Consider the following 24,250-nt stretch of genomic DNA (forward strand, 5'->3'; position numbering starts at 1 on the left):
ACCACCACCCCCAATCACCACCAAAATTTAACCATTTGTTCTTTGTGCCAGTATCAACATTTCCTGAAAATTTCATCCAAATCCGTCCTTAACTTTTTGAGTTATCTTGCTAACAGACAAACAAACGGCCAAACCCTGATGAAAACATAACCTCTAACTAGTCGAACAAGTGGTACCAGGCACAAAAAACCCCGCCCCTCACACATATTGTGGCTTATTTTGGCATCAATCCAGCTGATGTCAGCATAGATACAGACCAAGGTTATTATCGTTAACGAAAGCTAACGAAATGACAAAAACTAGAATTGCAAAAACATTTTCATGAACTGAAATAAATAAAAACTATAATTAAAAGAAAAAAACGATAACTAACTGAAACTCTATTGTGTGTTTACAAAACTAACTAAAACTTATAAAAATTCTGGATAAAATTCCCTGAGTTTTCGTCTTTGTCAACGTCGGATTGATATGAAATCGATTTATTTCGCTTTGGCAATTTTAGCTGCTGGCACCATACGACACTTGACAGTCCGTCACTTGTGGTCACTTATGGTTTCCAGTCGTCTTCTGGTCCCCACTCTACCTGGAAACATGGAGACTAAAGTTGGGAGAAAAGCAGCTGAGTCCTGTCTGGGATTTATTTGAATACAACGGAGAAGAAGATAAAAAAATAACTGAAACTGAACTAAAACTAAGCATTTAGAAAATAATGAAAACTAATAAAAACTAGCAAACCTGCTCTAAAAACGAATTAAAACTAACTGAATTAGAGAAAAAAAGTCAAAACTAAATAAAACTAAACTATAATGAACAAGAAAAGCACTTGGAGAGCGCAGACCTCCGCCAAGGCAGATCAGTGGGTCCCCATGCCCACCACCGATCACCACCAAAATTTCATGAAAACTTTTTGAGTTATCTTGCTAACAAACAAACAAACAAACAAACAAACAAACATGCATGCACACAAAGCAAAGCGATCACAGTACCTCCTGGTGGGGGTAAAAATCCAAAACTATTACAACCTTGATACAGACAGAATAGACAAATTTCAGCCATTATAAATAAACTAGCTCATTGACCCATGGGAATCCACAGGTTCTAGAAGCAGTAGAGTTGATAAAATGGGCAGCAGAGTTTTGATAGAAGTTGGTCCAGAGGGGGACGTAAACGGACCGGGTCTGACCAGCAGAGGGGACCCGGGCCAGAGTAAGAGTAAGAACCAGACCGACCTTGTTAGTGTGTGATCACAGCCAGACCCGGTTCTCCCGTCTGTCCCGGTATTTCTGTTGATCTGGATCCAGCCCCCCAGTCCCCCCACCCCATTTCCGGCTAAACCCATTGTAATTTAAAAAACTAATAACTCCAAAAGTATTGGTTGTATCAATATGCAATTTTCAACTGTCTGATCCTTGACCCAAAATACATAAGTACTCCAAAAGGCGCAGGCTACTTCTGTCCAGTTTATCGGTTTTAAAGCAGATACACATACACACATGCATGCACACAGAGGACACTTGGCTTTTATAATATAGATGGGGGAAAAAAAGATTTTAAAAAATCATTAAAAATTTTTAATTTGACCTACTTTACCTAAAATGTAACCACATCTATTTTGGGTCACTGGTGATCTATAAACCCAATTTGGTATGAATTTAACCAGTAGTTTTGTAAACAAAGGAACAAACCAAACCAAAAATAGTACCCCTTGCCTTAATAATTGTACCACAGAAACAGCCCATACGAATCATCCATAAAACTGATCGTTATGTGCACACAAATCCACTGTTTCTCAGTTCCCATGTTATGAAATTCAATGACTTGTTTTATTACAAAACTGTTCAAATAATGTTCTGAGCTAAACAAAGGTCACTCCCAGATTCTATTCAGAAGTTCTTTTCGATACGGGAAAGTAGGTATGATTTCAGAGGTGTTTGTGTGTTTTGGGTTTTTTTAACCTCAGATCAGGACTTTATTAGGGCTTTCTTCAGCTTCTTCATTCATATTTTTATTTTTATTTTTTATAACTTTATTTTTTCATTTGGAAAGATACATTACAACAGACAACTAAGCACATTTGTTTATCATGTCTGAAAAATCAACAATGGTAAAGCATGAAATTTAACATACACACATTCCATATAAGGTCTCTGACAAAAAACTAAACAAAAACAGCTGGTCTTAATGTAAGTCTTAATTTTTTTTATTATATTTTGTTAAACATACAGTACCTTAGAACAAAAAGATGTTACATTTGTACATTCATCCAGACCAATTATAACTTGTCATTTCCATTTGGCCTTAATGGGGTGATATATGGTGTTTGTATGTTTACAGTAAAAAACACAAAAAAAAACTGTTAAATGTATAAAAAGAGGATGTATTTCTGTTTTTGGGGTTAAATTATGGAATGACAAGAATATAAATTTAAAGATGTGCAATTCATAAATGGTTTTCAAAACACTGGTTTGGAAAGATATTTTGGAGGGATACAAACAGGAATGATTTTTGATGTTTTTTTTGACAGGTGTTTTTATTGTGTTTTTTCAGTCATAACACACAAACACAAAACAAAACATAATAATAGACACATCAATAAGTATAAAAGCACACTTGAAGACATTCACAATATGCAGGTATTAGTGGTATATTTTGCTAGTTTGGAAACTGACTGTTTGTCATCATGGTTTATAAAGAAAGAAAAAGAATGACAAACATGTGGCAGGAATGTACGTACACGGGTGGACGCAGTTTGGACCCCACATAGACTGCACCCATATGGTCAGTGATCTTAAAAAACAAATAGACAATAGACAACAAAGCTGTTATGAAATCATCCCCGTCCAGAAACTCCATAAATGAACCCCAAATCTTTACAAAAGTATTGTATTTCCCTTTAATGATAAATATAAGTGTCTCTATAGCTGTGTTTTCCAACCTTTTTTGACTTATGACCCCTTTTTAACATCACAAACCAGACATTGAAAAACAAAGACTTTTTTTTTGCTAAAATTAATTAATTAGTTTTTGATCATGTAATAGTTTGCTATACAACTTGCAAATAAACACTAATTTTAGACCACATTTAGGCTATATAATGTATATAATGCGCCTTTTTGGTGTCTGCTTCTCAGTTTCTCTTGGAGACGTCTTAGCGGGGTCAGGCGGACGAAGAAACCTTTCCATTCTTTGTTCGGTTCGGTTTTCTGACTTCAGCTGTGTTCGGGCAGGTTGAAACATAGTAACTAGGGCTGGGCAAGTTAACGCGTTATTATCGCATTGACGCATTCATTAAATAATGCCGATAATTTTTTTTTAATCTCCCGTTAATGCCGTTCTGCCTTTCAAGCAAGTCTTAGTTCATTTATACATATGGACTCTTATTTTGAAACTCATGCTTTTATTTTGACGCTCCACACGCACTAGAACCAAACGCCAGTGCCGGTGTAGCTGAGAGGAGAAAAGCCAGCGAACTTTATGAGAAATGCTGAATCAAACTTTGTTTAACTCCAGCAAAAGCAACGCCTGTATGTATCAATCATTCTGTTGTTTGCTAAATAATTTCACATGCAAACGTGCCGTTAGAAACATGTTTATGACGTTATTTTGGATGTGTTTTTTACAATGTGTTATTAACATGTTTAAGCTAATTCGTTTATGCTAGCAGTCGGACATGGGTTGCTAATTCTTTATGCAGGCTCATGCTAAGTTTATGTAAATTCATTGGTTGTGTTTAGGTATAATATGCCAGCCTTTGAACTAACCTTTACTTATTTACGATGTGATTAGCTCGATGCTAACTTGAATGGGAAAATCCATAGACATGCTAACGATTAGCATTTACAGATTAATTTAAAATTTACAATGTATTTTTACCCAGCAGCAAAGGTTCACATCAGAGATATTTTATACTATTCATTCTTACAACAACCGAACATAAAAACTCACAGGCAAACGTTTTTGGGGCCATACAAACAGAGTGAAAGAAACGTGTCTGTTAGTTCCTTCTTATGTCCGAACTGACTACGGTAACACCGAAAAGACAAAACATACGTTAGTGACACTTATTCCGACCACTAGAGGGCCCCCTTTGCTTGCTTTTAACAACTGAACATCACATATTCTTGGTCTTATTAGTATTAGTACTTATTAGTGGGCTTAAGACTCCTGTCAATCACTCACAACCGGAAATAAACTGGTGTGGAAATAAACATGGAGAAAAGTACCGGTCTTTTCCATGGACATTTTCATTTTAAATGTCTTCAGATAGTGGGGGTGAGAAGGACAAAGTTGTTTGGAAGTGCTGCAATGTGGAATTATTTTTTATCACCGGAGTACTAAGAGTCTGAACTATCACTGAAAGGAAATAGATGCTGTTAATATCAGCAACGCCCCCCTCCCCGCCCCAGTATAACTTTGTGATTAATCACGATTAATCGCAGAAATCCACGTGATTAATTGTGATTAAAAAATTTAATCGCTGCCCAGCACTAATAGTAACGCAAGTGATCAGGTCAATCAACATATGCCCTCTCAGATATTATATTCGGCATTTTATTTGAACTTGATTTTTATAGGAAAAGTGTGTGAAATATACACTGAATCATTAAAGAATTTCTTCTCTGTAATTTTTAAACATTTTTTACCAATTATTAGAAATTTCAGGCAACCCCAAAGTTGAAAAACACTGCTCTTGGGCAAGGCAGTGTAATAGCCCCTCAACCCAGATTCACTTGCTTGGAGGAATGGTTTTTGATGTTTACAGTCGCTTAAAAATTCTTAGACCATCAAAAGTCATCAAAAACAACAGTTATGCAATTAAGTACTAACTCCTGTGTGAGTCATGTGACTAAAACAGACAGAAAAGAAAACATGGAATGTCTAAAAGCACTGTTTTTGTCAGTACAATGCCATAGATATTGCATAACTATAAATCTAACTGGCACTTGAACAGGAATTTGTTGTTGTTAATTATCGTGTCTGTTGGTGCAGATAAAAAATACGACTTTCAAACTGACAGTTTTGATCATCTTGATGGTTTTGTTGGGAATGTGTACTTCACAAGAGAGAAAGAGATGTGTATAAAAGTGAAAAAGATGCTATTAAAAAACAGTATAGCAGCAAAGAGTGTGATTAACTGGTTAAAATGGTTTTTTTTTTTGTTTGTCTATGTACTGGGATTCTAACATTAAAAATTTCAATAAATATATGTATTTTTTTTCTTGTCAAGTCAATTGCCAGATATTGTATTGCACTAATCTTTCCTGAATTTTGATGGAAACACTTGTTTTATATTCAGTTATTGATATATTTTGCTGAAAAACTCACTTTTTCTTCAGTTTTCTGTGTTTCTAATATAGTAACCTTTGAATTTACTCGAAGCTTTAATGAACATCTACATGATCAGTGAATTAAACATAGAAAATTACCTGATTACTTAAGAAATGCAAAATAAAGAAGATAATATTACAATAAACCTCAATAAATCCCTTAAGAAAGGTTGAATATAGAGAAAAAAATCATTTGCGAACTGCCACAAAAGTAGCGTTGGGTCTTTGTGAGAATGATTGTTGGTTTATTGATGTAAATATACAGTTGTGGAAAAAATTCTTAGACCATCAAAAGTCATCAAAAACAACAGTTATGCAATTAAGTACTAACTCCTGTGTGGATCATGTGACTAAAACAGACAGAAAAGAAAACATGGAATGTCTAAAAGCACTGTTTTTGTCAGTACAATGGTATAGATATTGCATAACTATAAATCTAACTGGCACTTGAACAGGAATTTTTTGTTGTTAATTATTGTGTCTGTTGGTGCAGATAAAAAATACGACTTTCAAACTGACAGTTTTGATCATCTTGATGATTTTGTTGGGAATGTGTACTTCACAAGAGAGAAAGAGATGTGTATAAAAGTGAAAAAGATGCTATTAAAAAACAGTATAGCAGCAAAGAGTGTGATTAACTGGTTAAAATGGGGTTTTTTTTTGTTTGTCTATGTACTGGGATTCTAACATTAAAAATTTCAATAAATATATGTATTTTTTTTCTTGTCAAGTCAATTGCCAGATATTGTATTGCACTAATCTTTCCTGAATTTTGATGGAAACACTTGTTTTATATTCAGTTATTGATATATTTTGCTGAAAAACTCACTTTTTCTTCAGTTTTCTGTGTTTCTAATATAGTAACCTTTGAATTTACTCGAAGCTTTAATGAACATCTACATGATCAGTGAATTAAACATAGGAAATTACCTGATTACTTAAGAAATGCAAAATAAAGAGGATAATATTACAATAAACCTTAATAAATCCCTTAAGAAAGGTTGAATATAGAGAAAAAAATCATTTGCGAACTGCCACAAAAGTAGCATTGGGTCTTTGTGAGAATGATTGTTGGTTTATTGACGTAAATATACAGTTGTGGAAAAAATTCTTAGACCATCAAAAGTCATCAAAAACAACAGTTATACAATTAAGTACTAACTCCTGTGTGTATCATGTGACTAAAACAGACAGAAAAGAAAACATGGAATGCCTAAAAGCACTGTTTTTGTCAGTACAATGGTATAGATATTGCATAACTATAAATCTAACTGGCACTTGAACAGGAATTTGTTGTTGTTAATTATTGTGTCTGTTGGTGCAGATAAAAAATACGACTTTCAAACTGACAGTTTTGATCATCTTGATGGTTTTGTTGGGAATGTGTACTTCACAAGAGAGAAAGAGATGTGTATAAAAGTGAAAAAGATGCTATTAAAAAACAGTATAGCAGCAAAGAGTGTGATTAACTGGTTAAAATGGTTTTTTTTTTGTTTGTCTATGTACTGGGATTCTAACATTAAAAATTTCAATAAATATATGTATTTTTTTTCTTGTCAAGTCAATTGCCAGATATTGTATTGCACTAATCTTTCCTGAATTTTGATGGAAACACTTGTTTTATATTCAGTTATTGATATATTTTGCTGAAAAACTCACTTTTTCTTCAGTTTTCTGTGTTTCTAATATAGTAACCTTTGAATTTACTCGAAGCTTTAATGAACATCTACATGATCAGTGAATTAAACATAGAAAATTACCTGATTACTTAAGAAATGCAAAATAAAGAAGATAATATTACAATAAACCTCAATAAATCCCTTAAGAAAGGTTGAATATAGAGAAAAAAATCATTTGCGAACTGCCACAAAAGTAGCGTTGGGTCTTTGTGAGAATGATTGTTGGTTTATTGATGTAAATATACAGTTGTGGAAAAAATTCTTAGACCATCAAAAGTCATCAAAAACAACAGTTATACAATTAAGTACTAACTCCTGTGTGTATCATGTGACTAAAACAGACAGAAAAGAAAACATGGAATGCCTAAAAGCACTGTTTTTGTCAGTACAATGGTATAGATATTGCATAACTATAAATCTAACTGGCACTTGAACAGGAATTTTTTGTTGTTAATTATCGTGTCTGTTGGTGCAGATAAAAAATACGACTTTCAAACTGACAGTTTTGATCATCTTGATGATTTTGTTGGGAATGTGTACTTCACAAGAGAGAAAGAGATGTGTATAAAAGTGAAAAAGATGCTATTAAAAAACAGTATAGCAGCAAAGAGTGTGATTAACTGGTTAAAATGTTTTTTTGTTTTTTTTTGTTTGTCTATATACTGGGATTCTAACATTAAAAATTTCAATAAATATATGTATTTTTTTTCTTGTCAAGTCAATTGCCAGATATTGTATTGCACTAATCTTTCCTGAATTTTGATGGAAACACTTGTTTTATATTCAGTTATTGATATATTTTGCTGAAAAACTCACTTTTTCTTCAGTTTTCTGTGTTTCTAATATAGTAACCTTTGAATTTACTCGAAGCTTTAATGAACATCTACATGATCAGTTAATTAAATATAGAAAAATACCTGATTACTGAAGAAATGCAAAATAAAGAGGATAATATTACAATAAACCTTAATAAATCCCTTAAGAAAGGTTGAATATAGAGAAAAAATCATTTGCGAACTGCCACAAAAGTAGCGTTGGGTCTTTGTGAGAATGATTGTTGGTTTATTGACGTAAATATACAGTTGTGGAAAAAATTCTTAGACCATCAAAAGTCATCAAAAACAACAGTTATGCAATTAAGTACTAACTCCTGTGTGTGTCATGTGACTAAAACAGACAGAAAAGAAAACATGGAATGTCTAAAAGCACTGTTTTTGTCAGTACAATGGTATAGATATTGATGTAAGAACTGAAGTGATTTTGGTTATTATCAAGAAAACATGGAAAATGGATAGATATCAGCTCTGAAATTAAACTAGTATGAGTTATTTTTGTTGTTATCATTATATTTGTCCAAACAAACGTACCTTTAGTTGTACCAGGCATTAAAATGAACAAGAAATTGAAGAAAACAAGGGGTGGTCTAATAATTTTTTCCACGACTTTATATCTATAACCTAAAACTAATTTTGATCTGAACATAGAGGAGGCGTGTATAAGCCTATTCAGTTCCAGCATAATTTAGTGGGTTGGCTTAAAATCAGCGTCATTGTTTTTATTTTCGGTATTATTAATTAAGACTGAATAAACACAAACCTGAAACCTGAAGTTTGCTGCTGTTTTCTGTAAGGCACTGATATCTCATCCTGACAATTGGCCACGTGGAAGACAGTGTCCCCTCTGCGGAGTAGTTAATGAAAACGCCATCTCCTGTCACTGACACTCCATCTCCCACATAATGGAGCTTTGGTTATCAATATGTGAACGTCCTGTAGCGGTGAAAATTAATCTGTGGTGCCTAAAGTGCATGATGAGATGTGTGAATAATTCACAGCTTCTTGTTTATCTGACCTTGGCTGTGTGCTTTGGTGTGTGTCTGTGTGTGTGTTTCGGTAGCTGGGAAGTGCTTCGGTTCCTTCTGTCAAACCTACGCTGGTGGATGGAGGAGTATCGCTTTGACGGCTTCAGGTTCGACGGCGTCACCTCTATGCTGTACCATCACCATGGCATCGGTAAGTCTGTCCATATGCACTAGACCACAGAAGCACACTGTAGATGAACCTTAAAGGAGATAGATGTAGGTTTTCAGCATTCAACAATTAAAAAGGGCCTGAAATGATCATTAGGAGGGGGGGGGGTTGCACGCGGTACTTGGGGAGAACTCACCCCCCAGCTTTAAAAACTATTAACGCCCCCCCGAACTTACGAACTGTTCACCCCCTGGTCTTACGAACTATTCACCCCCCCCATCCCCCCATCACCCCCATCCCGCCCCTTCCCTGAACTTACGAACTGTTCACCCCCTGGTCTTACGAACTATTCACCCCCCCATCCCCCCCCGGTCTTACGAACTATTCACCCCACCATCCCCCCAACCCCCGGTCTTACGAACTACCCCCCCCCACACACACACACAAACTATTCACCCCCCCAACCCCCAGTCTTACAAACTATTCACCCCCCCACCCCGTTTTACAAACTATACACCCCCCCAACCCCTGGTCTTACAAACTATTCACCCTCCCAGCCCCCCCACCCCACCCCCAGTCTTACAGTCTTACGAACTATTCATCCCCCCAACCCCCGGTCTTACGAACTACGCCCCCCACCCCCACCCCTTACAAACTATTCACCCCCCCAACCCCCAATCTTACAAACTATTCACCCCCCCCACCCTGCCTTACGAACTATTCACCCCCCCAACCCCCGGTCTTACAAACTACTCACCCTCCCACCGCCCCCACCCCACCCCCCGGTCTTACGAACTATTCGCCCCAACCCCAATGTCTTACGAACTATTCACCCCCCCTCCACCCGGTCTTGCGAACTATTCACCCCCCTACCCCCAGGCAGGTCTTACGAACTATTCACCCCCTTACCACCATGTCCTACGAGCTATTCACCCCCCCCCCAACCCCCGGTCTTATGAACTATTCACCCCCCCACCCCCAGTCTTATGAACTATCCACATCCACCCCCCACCCCCACATCTTACGATCTCTTAATCCCCCCACCCCCACACCTTACCAACTCTTTACCCCCCCACCTCCCGGTTTTATGAACTATCCACCCCCCCACCTCCCGGTCTTGCGAACTATTCACCCCCCTACCCCCAGGTCTGGCGAACTATTCACCCTCCCAGCCCCCCCACCCCACCCCCACCCCTTACGAACTACTCACCCCCCCAACCCCCAATCTTACAAACTATTCACCCTCCCACCCCCCCCACCCCACCCCCAGTCTTACAGTCTTACGAACTATTCATCCCCCCAACCCCCGGTCTTACGAACTACGCCCCCCACCCCCACCCCTTACAAACGATTCACCCCCCCACCCTGCCTTATGAACTATTCACCCCCCCAACCCCCGGTCTTACAAACTACTCACCCTCCCACCGCCCCCACCCCACCCCCCGGTCTTACGAACTATTCGCCCCAACCCCAATGTCTTACGAACTATTCACCCCCCCTCCACCCGGTCTTGCGAACTATTCACCCCCCTACCCCCAGGCAGGTCTTACGAACTATTCACCCCCTTACCACCATGTCCTACGAGCTATTCACCCCCCCCCAACCCCCGGTCTTATGAACTATTCACCCCCCCACCCCCAGTCTTATGAACTATCCACATCCACCCCCCACCCCCACATCTTACGATCTCTTAATCCCCCCACCCCCACACCTTACCAACTCTTTACCCCCCCACCTCCCGGTTTTATGAACTATCCACCCCCCCACCTCCCGGTCTTGCGAACTATTCACCCCCCTACCCCCAGGTCTGGCGAACTATTCACCCTCCCCGCCCCCCCCCCCCACCCCCACCCCTTACGAACTACTCACCCCCCCAACCCCCAATCTTACAAACTATTCACCCTCCCACCCCCCCCCACCCCACCCCCAGTCTTACAGTCTTACGAACTATTCATCCCCCCAACCCCCGGTCTTACGAACTACGCCCCCCCACCCCCACCCCTTACAAACGATTCACCCCCCCACCCTGCCTTATGAACTATTCACCCCCCCAACCCCCGGTCTTACTAACTACTCACCCTCCCACCGCCCCCACCTCACCCCCCGGTCTTACGAACTATTCGCCCCAACCCCAATGTCTTACGAACTATTCACCCCCCCTCCACCCGGTCTTGCGAACTATTCACCCCCCTACCCCCAGGCAGGTCTTACGAACTATTCACCCCCTTACCCCCATGTCTTACGAGCTATTCACCCCCCCCCCAACCCCCGGTCTTATGAACTATTAACCCCCCTATCCCCAGGTCTTATGAACTATTCACCCCCCCACCCCCAGTCTTATGAACTATCCACATCCACCCCCCACCCCCACATCTTACGATCTCTTAATCCCCCCACCCCCACACCTTACCAACTCTTTACCCCTCCACCTCCCGGTCTTATGAACTATCCACCCCCCCTTCTCCCGGTCTTGCGAACTATTCACCCCCCTACCCCCAGGTCTTATGAACTATTCACCCCCCCACCCCCAGTCTTATGAACTATCCACATCCACCCCCCACCCCCACATCTTACGATCTCTTAATCCCCCCACCCCCACACCTTACCAACTCTTTACCCCTCCACCTCCCAGTCTTATGAACTATCCACACCCCCTTCTCCCGGTCTTGCGAACTATTCACCCCCCTACCCCCAGGTCTTGCGAACTATTCACCCCCCTCACCCCCACATTTTACGAACTGTTATTCCCCCCCCCCCCACGCCTTGGGAACTCTTCACCCCCCCCACCTCCCAGTCTTACGAACTCTTCACCCCCCCCACCTCCCAGTCTTGTGAACTATTCACCCACCCACCCCCTGGTCTTGCCAACTATCCACCCCCCTACTCCCACGTCTTATGAACTCTTAATCCCCACCCCCCACCCCCAGGTCTTACGAACTATTCACCCCCCCACACCCTGGTGTTATGAACTACCCCCCCTGGTCTTATGAACTATTCACCCCCCCACTCCCACGTCTTACGAACTCTTAACCCCCCCCCACCTCCACGCCTTACAAACTATTCACCCCCCCACCCCTTGGTCTTATGAAGTATTCACACCCCCATGTCTTACGACCTACCCCCCCCCCCCAATCCCCCAGTCAAACTATTCATTCAAAACATTTTTTTTACATATGTTTATTAAATTTTGAATGTTCGAATCCCAGTGCATAGACACCAAAACCCCATTTTAACCAGTTAATCACACTCTTTGCTCTTATACTGTTTTTTCAAAAGCATCTTTTTCCACTTTTATACACATCTCTTTCTCTCTTATGAAGTACACACTCCCAATAAAACCATCAAAATCATCAAAATTGTCAGTTTGAAAGTCGTATTTTTTATCTGCACCAACAGACATGAGAATTAACAACAAAAAATTCCTCTTCAAGTGCCAGTTGAATTTCAACAAGATACACAGTTGTGCAAACAATGGTCCAAGGAACGATCCAGCCCAGAGTTCAGAACTCTGAACATGTTCCACAGAAATAATTTGGACAGCACCATACAATAGCAATACAATAACACACAAAGCAATTTTCCATGATGTGACAAATACTCATGAAAAGTGAAAATGAGGGGCAGTTCATTTAGACATTTGCCTCAGCGTTGACATGATCCATTGTACATTGTCTTGTTGTAGATTCCAGTGCATCTTGGTGCCATTTTACAGACACTGGAGTATACTTCAGACAATGAAATGTTGCAGATGTCTCCATTCAAAGCAGTATATCCTGCTTCTTTACATTTTGTTTCTTTCTTTTTTTTTTTTACTTTTTATTTATTAGTTTTCAAAAGAACAAACAATGAACATGAGATCATCATGGGTGTTACAATTAAACTTAAAATATTCTTTTACATCATGCACACATACAGGGTGAATACACGTACAGGGTGACACAAAAAAACGGGAACTTTTTAACAATCCAATAAAACCAAGAGTGATGGAAGAAAAATATTTTATTCATAGTAATTGAAACCTTAAACCATGCCATTTAAGAAACAATGATGGAATTTTCATTTTTTAAAAATGACTTCCTGTAGATGGCGTCCTCCTGTACGAATGCATTCTTGAAATCTGCTGTTGAGATTCCTCATTGACCGCTGCAACATCTCAGCTGGGATACTGTGAATTTCATCCTGAATTCTCTGTTTTAACTCATCCACAGTTCTTGGTCGAGTCGTGTACACTTTACTCTTGAGATAGCCCCACAAGAAAAAATCACAAATGGACAAATCTGGCGATCTAGGGGGCCAGGGAACGTTACTGAATCTTGAGATCACACGGTTACCGAACAATTCTCGCACAGCCGCCAATGGTTACTAAAATGGGGGTGTGTTTACTTGCTCAAGGTCAGTGTCTCATAGTGCTGCCACTTGCTCATGTCTGCCAATACGCACTTCAAAAATTCCTGTTTTTTTGGGGCTGTGTGAGAATTGTTCGGTAACCGTGCATATTTCTGCTGTAATTCAATTCTTCTGGAAATAATCATTAAAAAAAAACAAACAAACAAAAAAATGGCCTTTTTAGCAGTATCATGATCAGTCAGTCTTTTTAAGTGTATGTGTGCATGTGTGTGTGCATGTGTACTTGTGTGTGTGTGCGTGTGTGTGTGTGCGTGCGTGTGAGTGTGTGTGTGTGTGTGTGAGAGTGGATGGGTAGGTGGTTGGGTGGTACTGATTTTTAAACTTAAATGTAAAGCACTTTGTGTTACATCCTCAGTGCATGTTGCTGTATAAATGCTGTATAAATAAAGATTGATTGATTGAAAAAAACAATAGAAAAAAAAAATAAAAAAGAGCCAAACGAGACAAAAACAATTATCTTTATTCCCTAACATTGCAGACGGTTCCCAAATCTGTAAATATGTAGAAAATCGCATGAGCTAAACTGGTTCGTGCACTAGAAAACAGAGCGGAATTGCAAAGTATTTTCGAAGTGAAGTTTGGGTTGAAAACATAATGTGGGTGTTTACTCCTCAGGCACCGGCTTCTCTGGAGACTACAGCGAGTACTTTGGCCTACAGGTGGATGAAGAGTCTTTGGTTTACCTGATGCTTGCCAATCACATTCTCCATACCCTTTATCCCGACTGCATCACCGTTGCAGAGGTAACACGGCCGTGCACTTCCTTCCAATGACACTGCCCACAGCTATTACTAATGAAAAGCACTTATTAGTTAGGCATGGCTTACTTATGTATTCATTGGTGTAATTAGGGAGTAATGCAAAAGGAAATGGGATGTCAGTCTTTTTGGCCTCTGGTATAGGATTTTTACCCCCTTAATACCTGAGTTGTGAAGTAGTATTGATGTGATCTTGCTTGACTTCTGGCAAAGAACCCTGCGCTCACAAAAGAAAATGTGGAATGAAACGGTGTGACTTGTGCACAGGATGTGTCAGGGATGCCCGCTCTGTGCAGAGGAGTGGAAGAGGGGGGGCTTGGATTTGATTACCGCCTGGCTATGGCCATTCCCGACAAGTGGATTCAGGTAAGATGATTTACTTTTTTTTTTTTTACTTTTTTTTTTCTTTTTTCATCTTGCTCTTTTTGTGCCCTCTTGCTTTTATCTCCCCCAAAGCGAGTTTTACAGACACTGTAGGCCTGCTTTACAGACACTATGGGGATGCTCACACTGAAACTTCTGCACAAACTACAAATAGAAAGAGAATCGGAAAAGCGTTTGCTTTCAAAACAGGGATGAAAGACAAAGGGAGTAACAGGGCATGGTAGGAAGCATTAAAACTCTTGTGGTATACTGTATTACAGCTGAGCCTGCTGCTAAGCTTTTTGAGCCCTTTAGGAAGCTTTCAAGTGTAAAAGTTGTTTAGCAATAGAGTGACACAAGGTACTTGGCCTGTATTTTCCTGGAGGAGCCCGTGCACTGTGCTCTTGTGTATTTTAAATAGAAAAAAGGAGGCTTGGCACACCTCGAAATGAGATGCAACGTGCACAAGAGGGAAAAAACAAGTTTAAAAGCACCGTCGGAGGTGAGACATGTATTAAATGTGAGGGTAGAACGCTACAGTGTGGATGTTTATTCTGTATTTAGACTAGATAGACCAGTAGTTTCCAACCTTTTTTGGCTCGTGACCCCATTTTAACATCACCAATTTTTGGCAACCCCAGACATTCAAAACTGAGCTTTTTTTTTTTGTGGCTGAATTTAGTTGGTTTTTCCTCATGTAATAGTTTGCTATACTATGTTGCAAATACACGTTAATTTTAGAGGACATTTAGTCTATATAATGTATGTTATTATGGACGGAGGCAGAAAAGCCAGGTGTAGATTACTGCACAAAGGGAGAATTGGTTTTCCTTGGTCAGGATATGTACAGTCAGTCCAGCTTGGATTTACAAGGCTGACAATTAATACTGAACAAACAAGAACTCAAACTATGAATTATGAAAGAGCTGCAGCATCTGAAACTGACCACAATGAACATTTGACAGATAAACAGTACCACAGTGCTTCAGTTTCAGCTTCACAGTTTGTCATGTCTGTTATGGATTGAGATTGTCTCTGTCAACTCAGCATATATTTTTTATTAGTAAGTTTTTTTTTTTGTTTGTTTTGTTTTTTTATCAATTACTAGAAATTTCAGGCGACCCCATTTGAATTCTAGGTGACCCCCACTGTTCTAGACTATAATTGTACAGTCTAAAAAATAACAGTGATAACTAACAATAACAAACAAAGCCATGGATTTCATCAGTTTTAGTATTTTTTGAATGATTATTTTGGATTCTCCACGATTGGACTTGCTTGACGCAAAAACATATATATTTTTAATGTTGTTTTAATTGGACTAATACTGCTGTTGTAATTTTTTTACAGTTCTTATATTTAATTCTACACTGTGGTTAGTAGTTATTTTAGAATTACAAATAATTAATACGTTACTTACTGTATTATATATATATCACAGTGCATTGAACTTGACTGTATTACAAATAAGAAATTTGCTGTATGTTTATAGTATTTCACTTTATACATGTTTACATATTAAAATAATTCCTAATAATTACAATTCTTAATAATATTTATGATACTAATTTCAATTATGAATATTGATAGTATATTCAATTCAAATTTTTTTTTTTGCAGTACATATTGAATTTATTTTGTTATTACTAGTGTACATGGCAATTGCTATTTTGTCTTGATCACCTTTATTTATGTATTTATTTTAAATTGTATCTTTAATTGGAATAATCATGAAAATTCACCAGCATATCGACATTGGTAGAAAAAATAAATAGATAGATTAATAAATAATAATAATAATAATAATAATAATAATAATAATAATAATAATAATAATAATTCTTTGGCAGTGGAAGAGAAGAGCTGTACAAATATTTTTCAGTTTAAGTGGTTGTTTAGGGAAAGAATAGAGAAGCTTTATAAAAGCATGTAATGACATAATTCAACTTATGGATGTTGGATTCATTTTATTTGCATTGACTATCAGGTCAACTGTTTACTGTAATAACTGTAATGACAACGTAGCTGATGTAAGCAGATGTTTCAAGAAAGGGGCAGGTATTCTAAGTTTTCATCATCCTGCTCCTTTCCAGTCATTTAGATTGGAATGAATGAATAAAATGAAATGAAAAAATGAAATGAATGTCATTCCAGTTTGTTTTTTTTTTTTTTTGTTTGTTTTTTGAGTCCAGGAGATGCACTTCACCAGCCAAATGGGGCTCATATATTCACTCAGAAAGAAAAAAGCAACGTAATTAAATGATTGAACAACATATACACAACTGAGTATAGAAAACAGTATTCAATTCAGTTTTATTTGTAGAGCCCAGTATCACAAGGTTGCCTCACAGGGTTTTACAGAATTTGCTGAATATAAAAATAAACAACAGTCAAATGAACAGTGACTGAAGGAAATGGATTAATGTCCCGGTCCTTCCCCATCCTTAGACGCTTCTTCTCGGCAAAGAAAAACTCCAAAAACCCAGTAGGAAAGGAGAAACCTCATGGAGAACCACAGTAAAGGAGAGATCCACGTCCATAGATGGACGGACTGTAGATCAGGGGTCTCAAACATGCGGCCCGGGGGCCAAATGCGGCCCGCCAGAGGTTCCAATCCGGCCCGTGGGATGAATTTACGAAGTGCAAAAATTCCACAGTCAAGGCTGTGGAACTCATTTTAGTTCAGGTTCCATGTACAGACCAATATGATCTCCAGTCAAATAACAGCATAATAACCTACAAAAAACAATGACTCCATATTTTCTTCTCGGTTTGATGTGAAAAAAATATTACATCTATGCCTATAAATAATGACCACTTCAAATATTTGTCTTTGTTTTAGTGCAAATATAACATTAAATTACGAAAATATTAACATTTGCAAACTATCCTGTAACAATAAAATGTGAATAACCTGAACAAATATGAACAACCTGAAATGTCTGAAGAAAATTAAGCAAAATTTTAACTACTTTCTGCCTGTTACTAAGTGTTTAGTGTCTTTGTAGATCCAATCCGTAATGCACATATACAGGGTGACACAAAAAAACGGGAACTTTTTAACATTCCAATAAAACCAAAAGTGATGGAAGAAAAATATTTTATTCATAGTAATTGAAACCTTAAACCATGCCATTTAAGAAACAGTGATGGAATTTTCATTTTTTAAAAATGACTTCCTGTAGATGGCGTCCTCCTGTACGAATGCATTCTTGAAATCTGCTGTTGAGATTCCTCATTGACCGCTGCAACATCTCAGCTGGGATACTGTGAATTTCATCCGGAATTCTCTGTTTTAACTCATCCAGAGTTCTTGGTCGAGTCGTGTACACTTTACTCTTGAGATAGCCCCACAAGAAAAAAATCACAAACGGACAAATCTGGCGATCTAGGGGGCCAGGGAACGTTACCGAATCTTGAGATCACACGGTTACCGAACAATTCTCGCACAGCCGCCAATGGTTACTAAAATGGGGGTGTGTTTACTTGCTCAAGGTCACTGTCTCGCAGTGCTGCCACTTGCTCATGTCTGCCAATACGCACTTCAAAAATTCCCGTTTTTTTTGGGTCACCCTGTAATTTTTAAAAAATGAAAATTCCATCATTGTTTCTTAAATGGCATGTTTTAAGGTTTCAATTTCTATGAATAAAATATTTTTCTTCCATCACTCTTGGTTTTATTGGATTGTTAAAAAGTTCCTGTTTTTTTGTGTCACCCTGTACAAATGATAAGTTGAGGCATAATATTGTTAAAATTGCACTTATTTTTCTTAAGAAATTTCATTTTTTTCAGGTTATTCACTTTTTTTTTTTTTTTTGGATAGTTCATAAAAGTAAGTATTTTCATAATTTAATGGGGGGGGGGGTGGGGGGGGTTTGCACTAAAACAAAGACAAAAATTTGGAGTTGTCATTATTTATAGGTTATTATAATTTAATTTTACTGGTCCGGCCCAGTTGAGATGAAATCGGGCTGAATGTGGCCCCTGAAAAAAAGATGAATTTGAGACCCCTGGTTTAGATGAACCAGGACTGATGGACATTTAATTGATGTAGTTCCAGTCTGTGAGGATGCAGTAGGGTGGGGGCACATGAGGGGGTCCATCCAGACAGGTGAGGGTAAGGGGGGAGGTCCAGGGTCACAGCTTATATATTTTTATTATATTAGAAATATGGAGTTACTAATCTGAATTAAAAAAAAAAAAAAAACTTCTACTCTATAAATTTCAACCTTTAGGATATATTTCAGTTTTTCCAGTAGTTGTCATAGTAACATCCATATTTATCAACAGTTATTTACAGTATGTTCTTATTAAAAATCTGTCTTAGAGAAGGTCGGAGGACTCAGACCACATGACGAACAAAACACAAATTCCAGAAAACTTATAGTTACACAAAATTACTGCGATCAAAACAGTGAAAAATCTGTAGAAAAACCAAAACACCAATAATATAAAACCTGAAAAGCAGTATTATTTTGTCTACTGCTTACAAAAAAAAAAAAAAAAAAAACATCCTGTGGGGCCAAACACACATGTGGATATAATGCTAATGAATCACAAAAACACTGCTAATGATAATAAAAATAATTTACACCTGCATTCATATTTTTAGTATCACCACAATTATTAGATTACAATCACCACGGTACCCATAATTAAGGCCAACTGTGAAAACGGAAGTATCATGGATAATTTAAGTGTCATTAAAATTATGCCTGTGAAAATAAAATTTAACTTTTCACCTTTTTTTGTTTGTTACTCAGGAAAAAGCGCAGCTGCGCACCAAATCTCTCCCTTTCACCAATAAAAACAGAAGTTTGAGGTTGGGCTGTGGTCAAATAAGAAAAGAGATTTTTGACATGTAGATATTTTAATAATCCATTCTATGATAATATGTAGTTGTTTTTATTGTATGTAATGAGTAAAAGAGCAGTTTTAAATACAGTTATATTCTAATATACATCATTTCCAGGTATTGACGTGTATCTCACCCCGTATTTTTAAGAGAAATTCTGTCCACACAACCTTCGTTTTGCAAAATATACTACAATACTGTGAGTTATTTTAATGAGTAGAAGCCATTGTTTCTGTAGGATGACATGTTAAGTTACCTTGAGTGTTGGATCAGGTTGTCGAAGTGTTTTCTTACATAGATTTCTCCATAACACCCATAAATGTGTACGTCTGCTAAATGTGTCTGTTGACTTTAATCTACATCAGGTCAAACACTGATGTGTTCACCTGGATTTGATGTTTAAGGTGCAGGTTCACCAGACAAAGCCACAATAGACATGTGTGCACTGGGGCGTGATGCCATCCTTTTGTAATAAACATTATTTATTTGTAGACAAGAAGCCCAAACATACACAATAAGTGGTGCCAGGCACAACAAACTCCGCCCCTCGCACGTATTGTAGCTTATTTTGGCATCGATCCAGCTGATGTCATCATGTCTATGCTTGTGCTGATGTCAGCATGTCAATTACCACTATACATGTACCAAGTTTGAAGTAAATTGAAGCAAAATCGATTTTTATAGAAATTTTACCCATTATAGGCAAAAAGGAGAAGAAAAAAAGATTTTAAAAATTCATTAAAATTTTAAACTTTGACCTACTTTTCCCAAAATGTAACCACATCTATTCTGGGTCACTGGTAATCTATTAACCCAATTTAGTATGAATTCAACCAATAGGTTTGCTGCTACAGACGTGAAATTTCGCTCATTATAAGTAAATGGGGAAAAAAAGATTTTGAAAATTCATGAAAATTTTTTTTTACTTTGACCCACTGTTCCCAAAATGTAATGAGATCTGTCCTGCATCACTATATTAACCACATGTGGTATGAATTCAACCAATAGTTTTGTTGCTAGAGTGTTAACAAACAAACCAAATCAAAAACAATACCCATTACCTCCCATTGGGGGGTGGCGAGGTAAAAATATCTGTTTCCCTGTTTAATATAGAATAGAATAGAATAGAATAGAATAGAATAGAATAGAATAGAATAGAATAGAATAGAATAGAATAGGCCAGGTTTATTTCTATAGTCCATTTACAACAATGCCTATTCAAAGTGATGTTCAAGGATGTAGGTTAAAATAATTATATATATATATATAATTATTATTATTTAATAAATAAGACTAATAAGATATTCTAAACCTATTAAAACAGATACACAGTAATAAGATAAATAGTATCTAAAAAACACAACCAGAAGATGACATAAATTAATAGTCACACACTTGTATTGAATCGAATCGAATCGAATCGAATCGAATAAAATAGAATGGAATAGATCTTTTTTGTTACTGTCACAGGAACAATGAGACTCCATTTAGCAGCTCCCTTTGTTGAGCAGCATAAACATTTAGTGCAAAAAAGACTGTATAAAAATATGACACAGAAAACTGAAAAATGTGTATTTTTGTGACATTTTTATATATTATATATCCCCATAATATCAGTTTATCCATTTAACCCTCACAGAACAGCTGCCATCGATCAAAAGCATCCACTGATCTATCACTAATCACTAATCCTATCAATACATGGGAATAATTCAGTTAAAATGCAGTTCTTCATCTTTTCATGGTCATCAGATATGACCCATTTGGACGTTCAGAGGCTCCATAGTTACCGTGGCAACACCGTCATCTTCTGCAACACTAATTCAACAGTAAAACCCATGGAGTTGGCTCAATGACAGTGGTTTTAGATGCTTGTTTTTGTGTTCAGTTAATTACGTATTTTGCTGAAAAACCTGCTTTTTCTTCAGTTTTCTCTGTTCTGATATAATAACCTTCAAAGTTACTCCGAGCTTTTCTGAACATCTACATGATCAGTGAATTAAATAGAAGAAAATACCAGATTTTCACTGGTATATGTAAAATGTAGAGGATAATATTCTAATAAATGATGGTAAATCACAGAAAAAGTTAAATGTAAAGTAAAAAAGTCATGTGGAAGTCACTGTAAAAATAATCAAAGACAGTATCCATCATTAATTGTTTGATTTTTATTTAATATATGAGATGCTGTCGGTAACTCAGTGTATGATGCAGTATTTGCTCTAATGTAGTACTAAAGTGGGAGAATACTAGTCTGCATTAAACATCCAAATACATATGTGAAATTGCAGAAAAACACATTATTTTCTTTTATTTTCCAGGAAGGGCCTTTTTCAACTCTTCATTTCTCTGCATTTGAGCCATAAATAATAGCACATTTTTCATATTCCAGACAGAAACCGAAACACTTTAGCTCTACCTGAAGAAATAATCGCACTTTGTACCTTCAAGGCAAAAGTGAAGACTATGATTGAAGTTACACAATGTACCATCTTTTCTTGTACCGTTCTTTAATGACGTTTATTATCTTAAATGTTTAATAGCGGAGGTTTCTGAGTACTTCCTGAGTGGTTGTGTAGAGTTTTTCTTTGCTGAAACAGACAAGCTGACCTCGCAGAACACTAAGAAAAGAAGAAATCGCATATATAGACCCCTAATTAAATACAGCAATATAGACTATTTGATAAGTAACTTGGAACTAAAGTACGTCTGCTTATTAACCCTTTAAACTCTAAGGCTAAAATGGTCCATCTGGACTTTTTTTTTTCTTATTTTGACTGTAAAAAGATTAGAAAATATACTGCGAGTGAGTCCTTTTGCCCATTTTTTCAGAAAACTTTCAAAATCTTGGAGTCATTTACAATTTACTGCATGTTATTATACTGATAAAACAGCTTATTCTCCAGCTTCTAGTGTAGACATGAATAAAATCAACATAATGACCCAATAAAGTCTATAAAGCACAAGGTCTCAGGTTTCAGAAAACATTGGAATTTTTCTAATTGCACAAAAAGTGAAAGAGTTACAGCCATCCATCTTTTCTTGAATTTCCCTCGGGATTAATAAAGTATCTATCTATCTATCTATCTATCTATCTATCTATCTATCTATCTATCTATCTATCTATCTATCTACTACCTACTACCTACCTACCTACTACTACTACCTACCTACCTACCTACCTACCTACCTACCTATCTATCTATCTATCTATCTATCTATCTATCTATCTATCTATCTATCTATCTATCTATCTATCTATCTATCTATCTATCCTGTATGTACTCAGGGTATGTCAGGTTTTAAAGAGTTAATTGCAGAACAAGTATTAATATTTTTAATTATAGAGTTTTTATTCAGTGTGAAGCCAAATGACCTGTATTTTTCACCCACAGTAATCTGAAGACTGACAAATTAACCCCACCTGATACATTTGCAGAGACTATTTAACGCATAGCAGCACGCTTTACACTAATAGATCTGTTCAGCTGTTATTAAAACACAGACCTCTGTTTTCTGTGAGAAAATGAATGTCATCTGTTGTAATAACTGATGTGATTGCATAAATCACCAAACACTCGCTAAAGGAATAACAACTTGTTTAAGGACAAAATAAGTATGAATATTTTTAATTATAGAGTTTTTATTCAGCGTGAAGCCAGATGTCCTGTATTTTTCACCTACAGTAATCTGAAGACTGACAAATTAACCCCACTTGATACATTTGCAGAGACTATTTAAAGCAGAGCTGCATGTTTTACACTAATAGATCTGTTCAGCTGTTATTAAAACCAGACCTCTGTTTTCCATGAGAAAATGAATGTCATCTGTTGTAATAACTGATGTGATTGCATAAATCACCAAACACTCGCTAAAGCAGGGGTGTCAAACTCATTTTAGTTCAGGGGCCACATTCACCCCAATTTGATCTCAAGTGGGCCAGACCAGGAAGATAATAACAGTGAAAAAAGTAAAATTATATTATGATCAGGTTTACATCTCCATAGTTTCCTTAAAAATCTGAATAACATGAACAACTTCAATTGTCATAAGAAAAACAAGAGCAATTTTAACAATATTATTCTTCGGTTTATCAGTTTATTATTTACACATGTGCATTACAGTTGCACAAAACCTTTAGTAACTGGCAGAGTATTGGTAAAATAGCATTTACTTTTCTTCACTCATTTCCGTTTGTTCATATTTGTTCAGGTTATTCACATTTTTTTGTAAAAGTATAGTTTGGTAATGTAAACATTTTCATGTAATTTTACTTCTTTACACCAAATAAACAAAGGGAAAATTTGGGGTTGTCATTATTACCTCCGCCAAGGAGGTTATGTTTTTGCCAGGGTTTGTTTGTCTGTCTGTTTGTCTGTCTGTTAGTGTGCAACATAACTCAAAAAGTTAAGGACAGATTTTGATGAAATTTTCAGGGTTTGTTGGAAATGGGATAAGGAAGAAATGATTAACTTTTGGGGGTGATCCGGAAAAAACCCTTGATTCTGGATCACTTTGAAATTTTCGTTAACATTGTGGTAAATGGGGCCAAAATTTTCGTTTCCCAATATCTCGCTTAATTATTGACCAAAACTCATGAAATTTAACCCAGGAATTGACAATGGGGTCCTCTATCACATTTCAAAGGCTGATCCGGATCTGATCCAGAAGGCGGATTTTATCTCAATTTATATAAAAAACGGGGGTGCCCTTACTTTTTGGCCTACTGTGCCTTTAATTTGGATAAAAATTTCAGGAAATGTTGATACTGGCACAAGGAACAAATGATTAAATTTTGGTGGTGATCGGGGGTGGGGGGGCCCGCGGGGGGGCCCATTTCCAACAAACCCTGAAAATTTCATCAAAATCTGTCCATAACTTTTTGAGTTA

General features: G+C 37.3%; 1 protein-coding gene across 1 annotated transcript in view; it reads left to right on the plus strand.

Moving 5' to 3' along the window:
• Positions 1-24,250, plus strand: part of gbe1b (glucan (1,4-alpha-), branching enzyme 1b) — a 323,593-nt gene that overhangs the window by 134,162 nt on the left and 165,181 nt on the right. Inside the window, exons 8-10 of the mRNA XM_030152339.1 lie at positions 8,903-9,018; positions 13,999-14,126; positions 14,409-14,507. Coding sequence (XP_030008199.1) covers positions 8,903-9,018; positions 13,999-14,126; positions 14,409-14,507 — 343 coding nt within the window. The remainder of the gene's footprint in view (positions 1-8,902; positions 9,019-13,998; positions 14,127-14,408; positions 14,508-24,250) is intronic.

Source organism: Sphaeramia orbicularis, chromosome 13 (assembly GCF_902148855.1).
Source record: "Sphaeramia orbicularis chromosome 13, fSphaOr1.1, whole genome shotgun sequence".
In the NCBI taxonomy this organism is placed as follows: Eukaryota; Metazoa; Chordata; class Actinopteri; order Kurtiformes; family Apogonidae; genus Sphaeramia; species Sphaeramia orbicularis.